Below are 13584 nucleotides of genomic sequence, written 5' to 3'. Positions count from 1 at the left end.
TTTCATTTTCGATTTCTCTTTTATTTTTAGAGAAAAAAAAAAAAAGTTATAGAAGAAAGGATTGAACGAAATTTGTCACGAATGAAAAAGGGGAAGAGAAAAAGAGTTTTCTTCCCGAAGACACGCGACATCAAATAAGGGAGATTTATATTCTCCCCGCGACCGAAAAATTTACGCAACGTTCGAGAATAAAAGCCTACGTGCGAAAAAGCGTAGCCCGCGAAATTCGATAACGCCACGAAATGATGGAAAATGCATTCACGAAATAGGAGACCGACCCGCTCGATTTAGTTTTTTCTCTGAGAAGTTCGCATCTAAAGGGCTGAAGGGAATTTAGAAAGATGAAAGAAACTTTTTGGCTGAATACACGAGGAAGATAAAAAAACAAAACAAAAAAAACCCTTTCAATTGTGAATTATTTTCCTCTATTTAACTCGCCGTTCTATAAAATAGCACGTATTCCTTTTTAAATAACTGGTATGGGGGCTGAATTTTCTCTGTTTCCAACCCGCTTTACTTAGTGCGTATTTCTTTTTCTTTTCTTTTTTTATTCTCTACATTTTCTTTTTCTTTTTTTTTTCTTTTCTTTTCTTCCTCATTTCTTTCTTCATCTCTATTTTGCTGTTTTTCTTTTCTTTTTTTTTCTACTTTTCTCTAACCCCTTCTCTAACAAAAAAAAATTCGTCGAACTTTTCTTTTCCACTTGTATTCGCAACTTTTCTTATTGTTCTTCCTTCCTTTTTTTTCTTTTCTTTTCTTTTAAATTTATCGAACAAATAAACGGTTTTAAAGAAAAACAAACGAATGGTTCCCTAGATGTTTCATAATTGAATTTCAAAACTAATTGTTAACGGATATTCGATAATTGTTGTTGGAAAAAAATTATCGATTGGCAGGTGAGATGATAGGCTTTTTATTCATTATCAAATAACTCTGTCTCTTTTACACATATACACACACAAAGCTGACATTTTTCTGTTTAAAAGTAAAGATAAAAGTCGAAATATCGGTAGGACCGATAAACGTTGACTCTCGATGACGAACGACATACACAAATGGCCCATAAATCGGTATACCGATCTAATCTCATCGTTTTCCTACGTAATATCTACGACTGTCCTGTAAAATCTTACGCAGCTAAAAAATGCAAGTTCGAATTTGTTCCAATGTTTTTTCCGTACGTCCAATTTGTAAGTTTCTTCCTGCTACAAACACGAAATATAACGAAACGTTGGCTTAACTCTTTTATCAGATTTTTTTTTAAAAACAAAAAACCGTGTATAAACAATTTAAAAAGTTTCAAATTCTCTTACTACCGCGCATGTTTGAAAACCACTTCACGTTCTTCAAACTTCGTAACGCGTAATAAGCTCTCTGTGTAATTTTAATAAAAGATTCAATGTTTCATTATTATTCTACCGAGCGAATTATTTATATGTGGAAAGTGAACGAATAGATATGATGATTGCAACGATGATGACACACCTATAAAATGAAATGACATATGAATATTTATCACTCGACATTGGAATATCCTTTCCGAAAATTATACGATGATCATTATATCCCTTGCTATATCGACGTCATATGAAAGATCTATCAATGTGATCCTGACTGATCCGAGATTATAGTGGCCCGTAAGCCATTCCATGTCAAGTAGATATAGTAAGGTTTAAAGTATCGAGTTTTCGATATACCTATTCCATCTATACATGCCTTGGATAATGATCTATTATTATCTGCAAGCAAGTTCGAACACTCACGTATATATTAGAAATTTTCAATGTTATACGAGACGTGAAGCTTCTAATTTAAGGATTCCACCTTCTCGAACAATGTAATATAATATGAAGCAATAGATACATACATACATACAGATATTTATATGTTACCATCAAAGCCGGAAATCAGTCATTGCTAGTAATTCCTCGGCATTACTATGAAAAGTTTTGGTTAATATTTTTTATATTAAAAGTGTTAATAGATTTTAATGAAACTTATATTAAATTAAAGTACACTCTTTTGTCTACGCGTAGAATACTTTGTCGATTTATAAATTGATCTGCAAAGGTTCAAAAAATGTCAGAGAATGCAATGCTGTAAATTTTGCATATAGATTGACCGAAACCCCTCGGAAAATTCTATAGAATGACCGGGTAATCTGCGAAATACCTGCTTATTATACATATAACCCAATTTATACAATTATACAATTTATACAATCAATATATTGCCTGTAACATATATATCATTGTATTATAGTAGCTCTTTTGTAATGTTGCTCGATTATAAAATTATAAAGTTCCGAAGTTAAATCGAAATTTCGAGCACACTGTTCTCTTTATATATTAGTGAGAAAGAACTTGGAACTTCTTTTACTGATTGGTATATGTATATATGTAGATATGTATATACCTATAAAAGAACCTTCACGAAGCAATAGTTAGCACGATAAGTAATTAAGTCGTGCGAGGGGTGCAGAAAGTAGGATTGCGCAATATTCGTGTTAGATGAGTGGAGGAGTGAACTGGAAAGGAAAATAATTGGCTCGATGATCAAAAGAACGGAACGACGAAAATTTACAAACTTTGACTAACCTTCGTTCGTATCGAACGATGCGGTGTTCAATACCAGAAGCTGGTAGATGTTAGAATTGTGTATCGTTTACGTACCGTTGTTCAATTTCCACTGATATTTAACAAACAAGATTAAGTAGTATTTTCTAACACGAAATTTAACGATTTTATTCAAATTAATTCGGGGTATCATATATTTCGAGTTTTTTTCTTTTTTTTTCATTAGTTAAATACTTATGTAAATGGCGGTTTTAAAAATTCCAAGCTGATACAAAATCTGCTGAGAACAAATCGAAAGGAAAAGTTTTAAATGCTACAATCACACAATTCTTATTTCAAAAAATATACTTTTGACTTTTAAATGACTTTAATAAAAATGAAATAAAAAGAGAAAGAGAGAGAGAGAGAGAAAATAATAATTTAAATTTTACGCGTTCTCGTGTATTTTATTCATTTATAAGAATAATTAATTAATGTCAAATAATCTTTAAAACAAAATCAATTTTTTAATGTAATTTATTATGTAATATAAAAAAACATGTGAAATTACCAGAAACGATCATTACGGTTGAACAAATAAATGAATAAAAGGGTCATTCAGGTTTTGCCGATGTAAAATATATTTGCTATATTCACTCTCTAATATCAAACACACTTAATTTCTTAAATAATATATCGAAACTGCTTCATGGATAAATACAAAGATCTATTGTCCACAGTTTGTTTGTTAATTCAGTTCGAAACAGTACAATCAATTAAGTAGTCAAGCATTGAGCCTAGAAATGCTGTCCTCGCACGAAATCAGTACACACGCGTATTGTCTGATGCTCTCGTGATTATCTCGAAGACGTCAGTATTGATTGCCACCTGCACCCCCCCCACCACCATTAGAAAGTCCAATGTTATCAGAAAACTCTACTCCTTTTTTTTAATTTTCTTTTTATCTCAATGAAACATTTATATATATGCGTGTGTGTGTGTGTGTGCATTCTTATGATAAATAAAAAATGTGCAGAACATTTCCTTTCGATTTTTTCTTACTTTCATAACAAATGGAAAAGAAGAAGAAACATGTCAGAAAAAAAAAAGAATTAAAAACGACGCACGCATAACGACTTCGTGATTTCCGAAGAAACCTTAACGGTCGACGCTCACGTAAAAGAAAAACACTGCAATCGTGGAAAACGTGACGACTATGGTACGATGTGAATACTAATAGCTTTTGGTACGTTCGTTTTACGTACTCTACTGTTGTACTAATTTTTTTTTTTTTTTTCCCCACCACTATCGCAAATTTTAATATCAAAAACTAACACACTTGAAAGAAAAACTCCTTTCCTGAGTGGTTCGCATTTAATTAAGCTTCTGTTTAGAAACAACTACCGAAAATATTATTTTATATATATATATAATTTTTTTTCTTAATTTATTTCTTTATTATTTATTTTCTTTTTTTTATTTAATTTTTGGTTATATTCGATGCTTCTTTATAATTACATAATTATTTATCCAATTAATATTTATAAATATGTCATTTAAAGACACCAAATATTCCGAATAATTTGTGCAAATTTTTTAATCAACTGTAGTTAACATCTCCCGGAAACTAACAAATAAATACAATTACGAAAATCTACGTGAAATGGTTCGTTGTATTATTATTTTTTTTTTGTAGTAAAAAAAATAAAAAAATTATTAAATAATAAAGCAAATGTGGGGGAGGAAAAAATGTGAATAATGGAAAACAGATGCGATTTATTATTAGTGCTTAGGACCAAATATCTTACCAAACGATATTCAGCGTAAAAAAAAAGGAAAACGAAGAAATGAGATTAAGGAAAAACGATCCGAGCGACAACAAAGCTTATTGCAATTCATCCTTTTCAACGAGTGATGCTGCAGGCTGTCACCAATGCCGACACCGACGGTATGCTGAAATAAAATGAAAAATGTACGTTGCCTTTTCATTTGGCATCAACCAAGACATGACTCTTTTCCGATGTTACAATTTAATTAAGCGAACGTATATAATATACATGTGTGTGTTTTATATAATATATTATAATAAATATAATACGCGTCAACTTGTCGAGTAATTGTGTGTCCAACCATCAAATATTTCGTCTAATTAAGAGCACATGAAATATGTATTTATAAAATATAAATTTTCCTTTGACTGTGCCATTTCAAATTATTCACGTGAATTATTTTGTCTATGAGAAGTGGCCGAAATATCATCATTGTTGCGTTGAACTTAACACAATTGTTTTAGACAGCTGCCACAATAAGTATACCGTTCTTGTAAGATGTTCTTGAAACATATCATCTGAATAGATTCCGTTACAAGTATAAACTAACGATATAGTTTATATCAAAATCTTAACATGTACTTATGTTTTTTTTTTTTAATCAATTAGTTCTAATTGATGAGAGTACACTCGTAATTAAGAAATGGCAACATTTTATCTTATGATGAGTAAATTCATCATGCGAAACAAGTAGTTAAAATTTGATGTATTTAAACTGCAATTATAATAAAAATTAAAATGTATTCGTAAATTTCAACAAGTTCAAAATATTTCCAGACGAACAAAAAAATATATAAATAATTATTATGAAAATACTATATATATATATAGTGTGAAGCAGAACTAGGTCAACTAATAAAACTTAATGGTACACGTTTAATTGGGAAACATTTTCAAGATAATATTCCAAGTAAATCTTCAAAATGTCATCTCACACGAAGATATTTACAATGTTACAAAAATAATATTCGAAAGGAATCAAGTTAGACTTGCGTAATGCTATTATGTATTGTAATTTATTTTACCAAATATCATTGAACAACAGCAGATTTAATTTCTAACTAATTGACTTTCTATAAGTATTTGATTTTTTTTTAATTTCATATCTAAACTATATGTTTTAATTAATAATATTATAACATATTTATATATACAGGGACGAATTATTAAAAATAAGGATAGAAGAAGAAATCATGCGGCATAATACATTTTTAATTTTTGAAGTAGACTTTTAATCTTTTTGAGATAGGGAATATTTGTTTTCTTCCTTATTTTATAAATGAAAATTTGAAAATTTGCTTCGTGCTCGTTCTCTCAATCGTACGTAACGCCAAATCTTGTTGGAAAATCATCAAGCGAAACATCCATGTAAGAAAGGCGATAAGTCAGTAGATTCTATGCACGAAAGCATGTCGGATATAAAGCGGGCACTATAGAGTGGGCTTTTAAGATCGTAGGAGATTACTGAAAACAGTATACAGTTCGGATTTTATACGAGCCCATAGTCGAGGTAATCACCATGGAATCTTATAAGATAGAAGTTAATACGGGCACGCCCGTATCTGACGTTACGATGTTCTCCACGTGATTGTGTACAATTACCAGCCACGAAGGAAGATAGCAACGTCATGAGAACCCACTTTTCCACGTTGAAACAAGACAACGATCATATTTGATCCCTCATTGACAATGTTTTCCAACTCGTTTATTTTTCATTTCATTTATTGTTAAGCAAAATAATTATTCTTTTCATTTTGGTTTCTCGTTTATTTTCTTTTTCTCTTTCCCTTTTATTTTCCTTTTCTTTCCTTCTTCATTTTCTTTTTCTCTTTAATTTTCTCTTTTTCTTTTTCTTTTTTATTATCTTGGAAAACTGCAATATCATTATCATAAAAAGATTTAAGTAAATTAATCTTTTAATTTCGACCTAGATCTCAACAACATTTCACCGGCCTTACGTTTAAATTTACGTTTAAATTTACGTTTTGCTCTACAAGGACCATTACTAATATTTTTTTGTTCATTCTTAAAATCTGCAAGATTAGCGTAAAAACGTTTACAGAAGTTCAACTTGTAATCTCGACGTTAAAATGACTGAACTCGGTTACTTTAATTTCTATTGTTCTCGAGGAAAACTTCTTTTAAAATCTGGTTGGTTCGCGAGCCCTTTTTAAATGAAATAACTGACTTTCGTGTTCTTGTGAGAATATAACATACGTGTCCAAGTTTTCCTTGAAACTATGTATTAGATAAAAAGAAGAAAAAAAATGTTAATTATAAGTAGAGTAGATTTGTCTCGTTCATAATATTTTTACTTTCTAAATAAAGCGGGTTTTTATGTAAGACGTTTGGAATTGTTCCAAGAATAATCTTTGAGAAATCACATAAATAGGAAAGAAAAAGTATAGTAAAAATTAAAAATGCTCAACGGTATGGGAAAAAAAAAATTCACTACTCTGTTTTTCTAGTGGGAGAACAGAGAATACAAGAAGTATAGTTTCGTGTTCTTAAGTCGGAATACTTTTGATAAAGTTAACATCTCGTTCAAACTTTACATCGCGGTATGATATTCAAAGGAAATCAAACGACAATGTTGACACGAAGGAGAATGAAAAAGCTCTCTTCTGTTGGAAGGACCATGAACAGAAAATTCTATTGTTTCTTATGTAATGAACAAATGAGAAAAATGAGAAGGATAATAAAAATCGATAAAAAGTATATCGAATTTGAAACAGCTATGAAAGAGTACTCATTAAAAACATATTCAATTAATAAAAACAAAAATTTTATCGATTACATTATCTAAATTAAATGTACCATGTTGGTACCTGACATAAATGACTTCTTATTCGTATATTTCTTTTGTTTCAATTTGTTTCATTTCTCAATAAAAAAATCTGTAAACGTCTTGTTTATCTAATGAGAATACCTGAAAACGCTTGCATATAAAGCTTACTCGAACGAGTACAATTGAATAATAATATGTAAGAGGATTATTTCTCATCTGATAAATAGATTGTTAAGTTTAATACTAAAATTTCCATTAAATCATTGATAATTTGAAAATGAAAATGAATACTGAACTTAAATCACGTTATATAATAGTAAAAATTATAGAAAAAGAAAAGAACATAGAATATGTTCGAATAGATAGCTTTAAGAATGGAAACATAGGTATTGTGGCATAAGTTTATTTCATTCAGGGATTTATCTTATATTATTAATATTAAGAAATAAAAAAGTATACTCAATTATAGAAAAAGAAGGTATCGTATATAATATAGACTACATAAACTAACAATACTCTACCGTAAAAAAATACGCTATATTCCATAAATTTCTTAAAACTTCATGATGAGCCTTCGTTAGTTCTTTATCGTTGAGAATAAAAAAGAATATCAAAGATTTTTGTGTGTTTTCCTCAGTTTTCTTTCACGAGAATTAATTTTTATCTTTCGTTTTATTTTCTTCGCAAGAATTGTTCGTTTTCTTTTTCTTTTTTTTTTTTACACAATTAAAAAGAAAATAGAGAACATTTTTGTAAAAATATACAAATATAAAACAAAACTCTACTATCTCTCTCTCTCTCTCTCTCTCTCTCTCTCTCTCTCTCTTTCACCTCTTTCTTCTCGTAAAACACAATCTACTTCACTTTAATCTCATTTTCCAATATCAAACGTTTCTACACTCCATAAGCTTCATTTTATTCCTCCTTCGAATAATAAAAAAGATAAGAAAATGAGCATGATTATTTTTTTTTATAAAAGAAAACCTACAAAAGTCATACCATTAAAATGCCATAGAAATATGAGTTTTATTTATTCTTTTAGATATATGGTTATTTACCATTTTTATTTCACGTTTATAAAATAAAGTATTGTATGTTTAAAATGAACTCAAAAATAAAATATACAAACGTAATATATTTTGCCATTTATTTTTTCTCTGCCACTTTTTTTATCTCTCTCTCTCTCTCTCTCTCTCTCTCACTCTTTTATACATACATCAAGTAGGAAATAATAAATCAAATAAATCAATTACTTCATAACAAAGGATAAAACCGTCGGTAATTCCGATTACCCCCAGGTGACAATGAACATGCCAATTATAATGCAGTAAATAGGAAAGCAACATGAGAGAATATGAATTCCTAGAACATTTGTCTGTCAATAAAATACCTTCATATCATTTTATAATGACATTCAATATCAAACATTCCAAATTGTCTGATCAATATCGAAACGTTTCACTATGAGTTGAACGTCGAACGAAACAGAGATAATCCTAACTAAAAAAGAAAATACGTGGCTTGAAAGAAGAAGCAAAGGCTTTTAGAAAAGTCTGCCAGCTTTCACGAAAACTCGTAAAAGCTTGGACGAAAAGAACGGTAAAGGCTAATGCATGGGAATTGATGAGAAAGGCACCAGTACCGTTGGTTCTTCTACTCGCGTTAACTCACGTGAACTCACATATTCCAAGAGTTCGACCAAATGAAGATTCGTTATGTGAGTACCCATTCTTAATGTATGTATATATATTTATGTATGTACATAAAAGAATGCACTTTCTTTACTAAGGACACACGATGACAAAATTTGTCGAATAAGTAAAGGCTTCTTATGTAAACGAGAATATTATATTTCAAAAAAAAAAAAATAAGGGATAGGAATCTACTGGGATAATAAAAAAAAACTGAGATCAAAGAATAAGGGATCAAGAATATGTATTTTAGGAAACATCAAGTAGTGCTACGATAAAGGCATGAAACAAAAGTATTTACGAAACCAGAAAATTATAGTGAACAATAAGAAAGTGAAAAGGAAGACATTAATCTTATTTTCGTTCGCATCAATCACATCAATAATGGTTACCTTGTTCGCCAGCTCGTACAACGGTGATCGCATGAATCGCCAAAAGTACGAGGGGGAGGGCGAGGGTGGTAGTGTGCTGTAGATAGCGGCACATCTCCAAAACGAGAAGGACCAGTCCCTACGTACTGTCCTTCATTCCCCCTTTAGCAAATAACGATGCAACCAGATTAAGGTTGACCAGGGAGACGGAAATTACGAGAACAATTCAACTGTTCCCGACACACTGATACAATATACACGTTGTTCTATGTATATTGAGTATATATATATTCCTTTCTATCTCTCGCACAAATATCACTTAACTAGCATCTGGCACTACACACATACGTACACTGTCTCAGTAAGAAAGCCCTTTAATTTTAATCCAGAATATTCGCCGGGCAATCGTTCTCTTAAATCCACTAACTCGTTGTAATCATCAATGGTGAAATGCAAATTAATTAGCCTCGGAAAAGAGAACATTCTGCTCGAGTTCATGCTTCTTCGTATTTCACGGCACTTCCACGGAAGACCGATGGAGACAGAAACGAATGAGCAACGAATGGAGGAAGGTGGTACCGTGTGCAAGAATGATCAACGACGAACTTTGCAACGATGAGGGTGAAAGGGATGAATGCTATAGTAATCTGACACCGTGTTGTGAAACAAACGCATACGTACAGGGTGTGTATATTAAATGGACGCACGTTAGCTGACTATAGCCTGTTAAACGTCGGCCCATTAGATCCAACGGTCTAAATATCGCTAACGATAATGTGACCTTTGAGAGTCATACTGGCCACGTGTCCCCGTTACACGGATCACGCACACACACGAAATACAGAATACACCGATAGAACCGCGAACGACGTTACATAAATATAATATAACGATTTCCTATATTTGGTATAATAACAAAACCGCGAATCATCCCGTGAGTTTGATGCGTTATCATGCGATCTTGTCAACTCGTTATCAACGTTATTATCAATAAACGAAAATCAACGCATACCGATCATTTTAGTACATGCATCTATACTTTATAGTTAAAAACTTAAACTTCGTTAAAAACTCTTCTAACCGGAGATATAATTATTGTTAATCGGATAAAAGTTTCTCCTGTGAAGAATTTTTAATAATAATTCATATTCCACGAATATACGAACACAATGGCACGATATTCGAAAAATGATTGTACAAACGATTTACGAATATCGAAGTTACATTATTAAGATTGTTTAGCAACATCATCGAAAAAGAAAAAGAGAAAGAGGAGAGGAAAGGAAGGAAGTACACTGATAAGACACTGAGTAAACCGATGTACAAACACTCGCGCGTGTACGCGCACACACACACACACGCACAAAGCACAAAATGTATATCGTTGCTTCTTGCTTCTCCGTTTGCCTCTTCAACGCACAGATCCCGTCTCTGAGCGGGAAAATAAACTAACTAACTAGACCTCATCAAATAGATCCAAGAACGAAACACACTCAATGATTCTTATTAGGATAAAAATCAAATAGAAAATTGATTAATTAATGAAAACTAAAGTATTTTGTTAATCACTTAATATATGCTGGATAACACTCGTCTATAGATATTCGAAATAAATTTGTATCATTCGTATAACCACACGAAACAAACACCACCAATCAATCGATTATTTTTCATATTATTTTTTCCAAACGTAGTTATCCACTTTTCAAGTTTCAAATTGCATCTTCAAATGTTAAACGTGTAATACCACCTTTTGTAAAACGATTACAAAGGGACACAAGAGTCGATCAAATTAAATCGTACTTTCGTTACAGTCCACTTTATTTAAAATTGAGTTACACTTCTCCAAGTGTGCGATAAGAAAAGAAATTTCAACGGCATGCTGATTGTCATCCTTTTCGAGATATATATATCTTTCTCTCTCTCTCTCTCGTTAGCTGATAATAGTACACAAGTAAGAGGAAGGAAAGAAGAAGAAGAAATAAAATAAAATAAAAAAAAAAAAAGGTAACAGGTAATAATAAGACGAGCAGAAAACGATATGAAATGCTTCAACAAAGAAGCCCTTTGTAGAGCAGGATGCAGATGTAGTGCAGTAACAACAGTAACAACAGCAACAACAGCAACAGCAACAGCAGCACGTACCCGATCTGTGACGATGCGAGCCGTGCGAACCCGAATGAACGGATCGCGCGACTCACTATGCTGCCCGATACCAACCTCGATTCAACCCACCGCCCTACTCTCCTCTCTCTTTCTCGCTTACTCACACAAATGCATACCTACATGATACACTCTCTCTCCCTCTCTTTCTCTCTATCTCTTTCTCTCCCTTTCTATCTCTCATTCGTCCAGTTGCGCCGAAGCGTCGCGCCGTCGCGCTATTCCTGTCCGACCAAAACTGCTGTTTACTACTTATCTCCTCTTTTTCAACCACATCTCGATCGCCACTCTTATTCCTACTACCATTAAACGCGTCACATACTTGCAAATCGAAAAAAAAAAAAGTAAAGAAATAATAAATCAAATATATATAGAATAATTATAATAATAATAATATAAATGTAGAATATATAAAATATCGTATAAATATAAAAGAGTATATTATAGTATATAAAATATGAAGCTATATTCAATTTGTTGATGGATTTTTGTATGATTTCATGGTGACAAGGTAATATTAACGTTAATGACAGTCTAATCCGAAAAGATAGATTTAGATTTAGTATTCTGTTTTTTTTCTTTTTTTTTTTCTTTTCTAGAATATACAAAAATATTACATTTAATTAGGGGATATGTGATATTGATTGATTTTTTTTATCAACTTTTATCGCGTAGATAGTAAAAATACGTTAAAAAATATTTTCAAGAATTTACTTTAATTCGTCGCGATATTGGCAATAAATGTTATTATTATAGACAAATATATTATGATCTTATTGAAAAAATATAAAAATAAAATATTTCATGAATGAAATATTTGTGTATTATTGAATTTCTCTTTTCGAATCATGCCATTTTGGCCTAAAACGTTCTTTTGTGTGTGTGTGTGTATTGTGTGTTGTCAAAAATAATAAAGTTTATTCAAAAAATTTGATAAAACATTCTCTCTTTGTATATAAAAGCTCTAACTGGATTTTTACTATACGGTTAACCCGTTGGCCTTTGTCTTTTTTACAATAAAGTTATAAATTCTTGAAAATGCAGCGTTGACAATAGTCTTTAAATCACGGCTTTTATTTATCACACTTACGTAGAAATAATATATATATAATAGAATTTACAATACTTTTGATGGTTTTAACAGGCACGATAGATACGATTGCATGTATACATACATATGTATATATGTTGGGATTAAACGAGGAACAGATCAAGGGGATAAAATGTTTTGTATGCATCGAAGCTGATCCGTTTTTTGTTGGTTCAGGAAACAAGGACGATCGTAATTAAAAAGTTTAGCTTGATTGGTCATCGCGCGGACTCGTGGCAGTTTGTTCTCGACAAACAGAGCTCGCTGAAGTCAACTGCAACATCGGCGAGTTCGTCGCTATCGAGGCTCGCATACCGCAACCTTCCGGAAGTTGAAAGCACCACTTGTACGTGAAATCATTCGGTTTCTATCGGATGTATTTGACCGATCGAATGAATCCTCGCGTTTGTGACGTTGCTTGATCTCTGATCGGTGGGAAAAAAAAAAAAAAAAAATTATTACAGAATATTTTGTAACGAGTACGTATATATAAATAAAAATAATACGATTAATCAAATATCTAACAAATATACAACAATTGTTAATCAAAGAGATAACAAAACAAAATAAGATAAATAATATGCTTATCAATGTACGTATTGCATAAAGAAAATTCCATGGGGGAGTGTGTCAAAGCGATACTTAATACCTGGTACATGGAATGCATTTGTAAGTAGAAAATAACGATTCCCATTGGACGAGGGACATTAAGCAACGACTAGTGGTGCAACCGCTTCGAGTCATAGAACGCGGTAACTTTTCTACCATTGGTCCAACCTACGGTTCAACATCAACCCTCGCTCAATCTTTTCGCGTGTCTTCGCCACACCGGTCAACATAAAGAATGTCTTTGGAATGCGACGTAGCACAGTTACGAGTAGAAGAATACAGTGAAAAAGAGAGAAAAAAAGAGAAAAGAAAATAGAAGAAAGGAAAGATAAAATGAGAAAGAATGTGTATAATTCCGGATATACAGGGTACTCGGCTAATGCGTAAAAGCACAACCAAAGAAATAGAAGAAATAGGAGAAGAAGAAGAAGATGAAAGAAAATCACTCAGTTGAAACGTTCTTCTATTAACTTCGATCTACATTAGAT

General features: G+C 31.7%; 1 protein-coding gene across 2 annotated transcripts in view; it reads right to left on the bottom strand.

The window, feature by feature from the left end:
* Positions 1-11461, bottom strand: part of LOC106784537 (alkaline phosphatase-like) — a 123117-nt gene extending 111656 nt beyond the window's left edge. For both annotated transcript variants that reach the window (XM_014744209.1, XM_014744210.1), the window contains exon 1: positions 9256-11461. In XM_014744209.1, coding sequence (XP_014599695.1) covers positions 9256-9349 — 94 coding nt within the window. In that variant the 5' untranslated portion in view covers positions 9350-11461. The remainder of the gene's footprint in view (positions 1-9255) is intronic.
* Between the last annotated feature and the right edge of the window lie 2123 nt (positions 11462-13584).

Source organism: Polistes canadensis, unplaced genomic scaffold (assembly GCF_001313835.1).
Source record: "Polistes canadensis isolate GaletaPanama2010 unplaced genomic scaffold, ASM131383v1 scaffold_37, whole genome shotgun sequence".
NCBI lineage: Eukaryota > Metazoa > Arthropoda > Insecta > Hymenoptera > Vespidae > Polistes > Polistes canadensis.
This window is presented reverse-complemented; position numbering and strand designations above follow the sequence as displayed.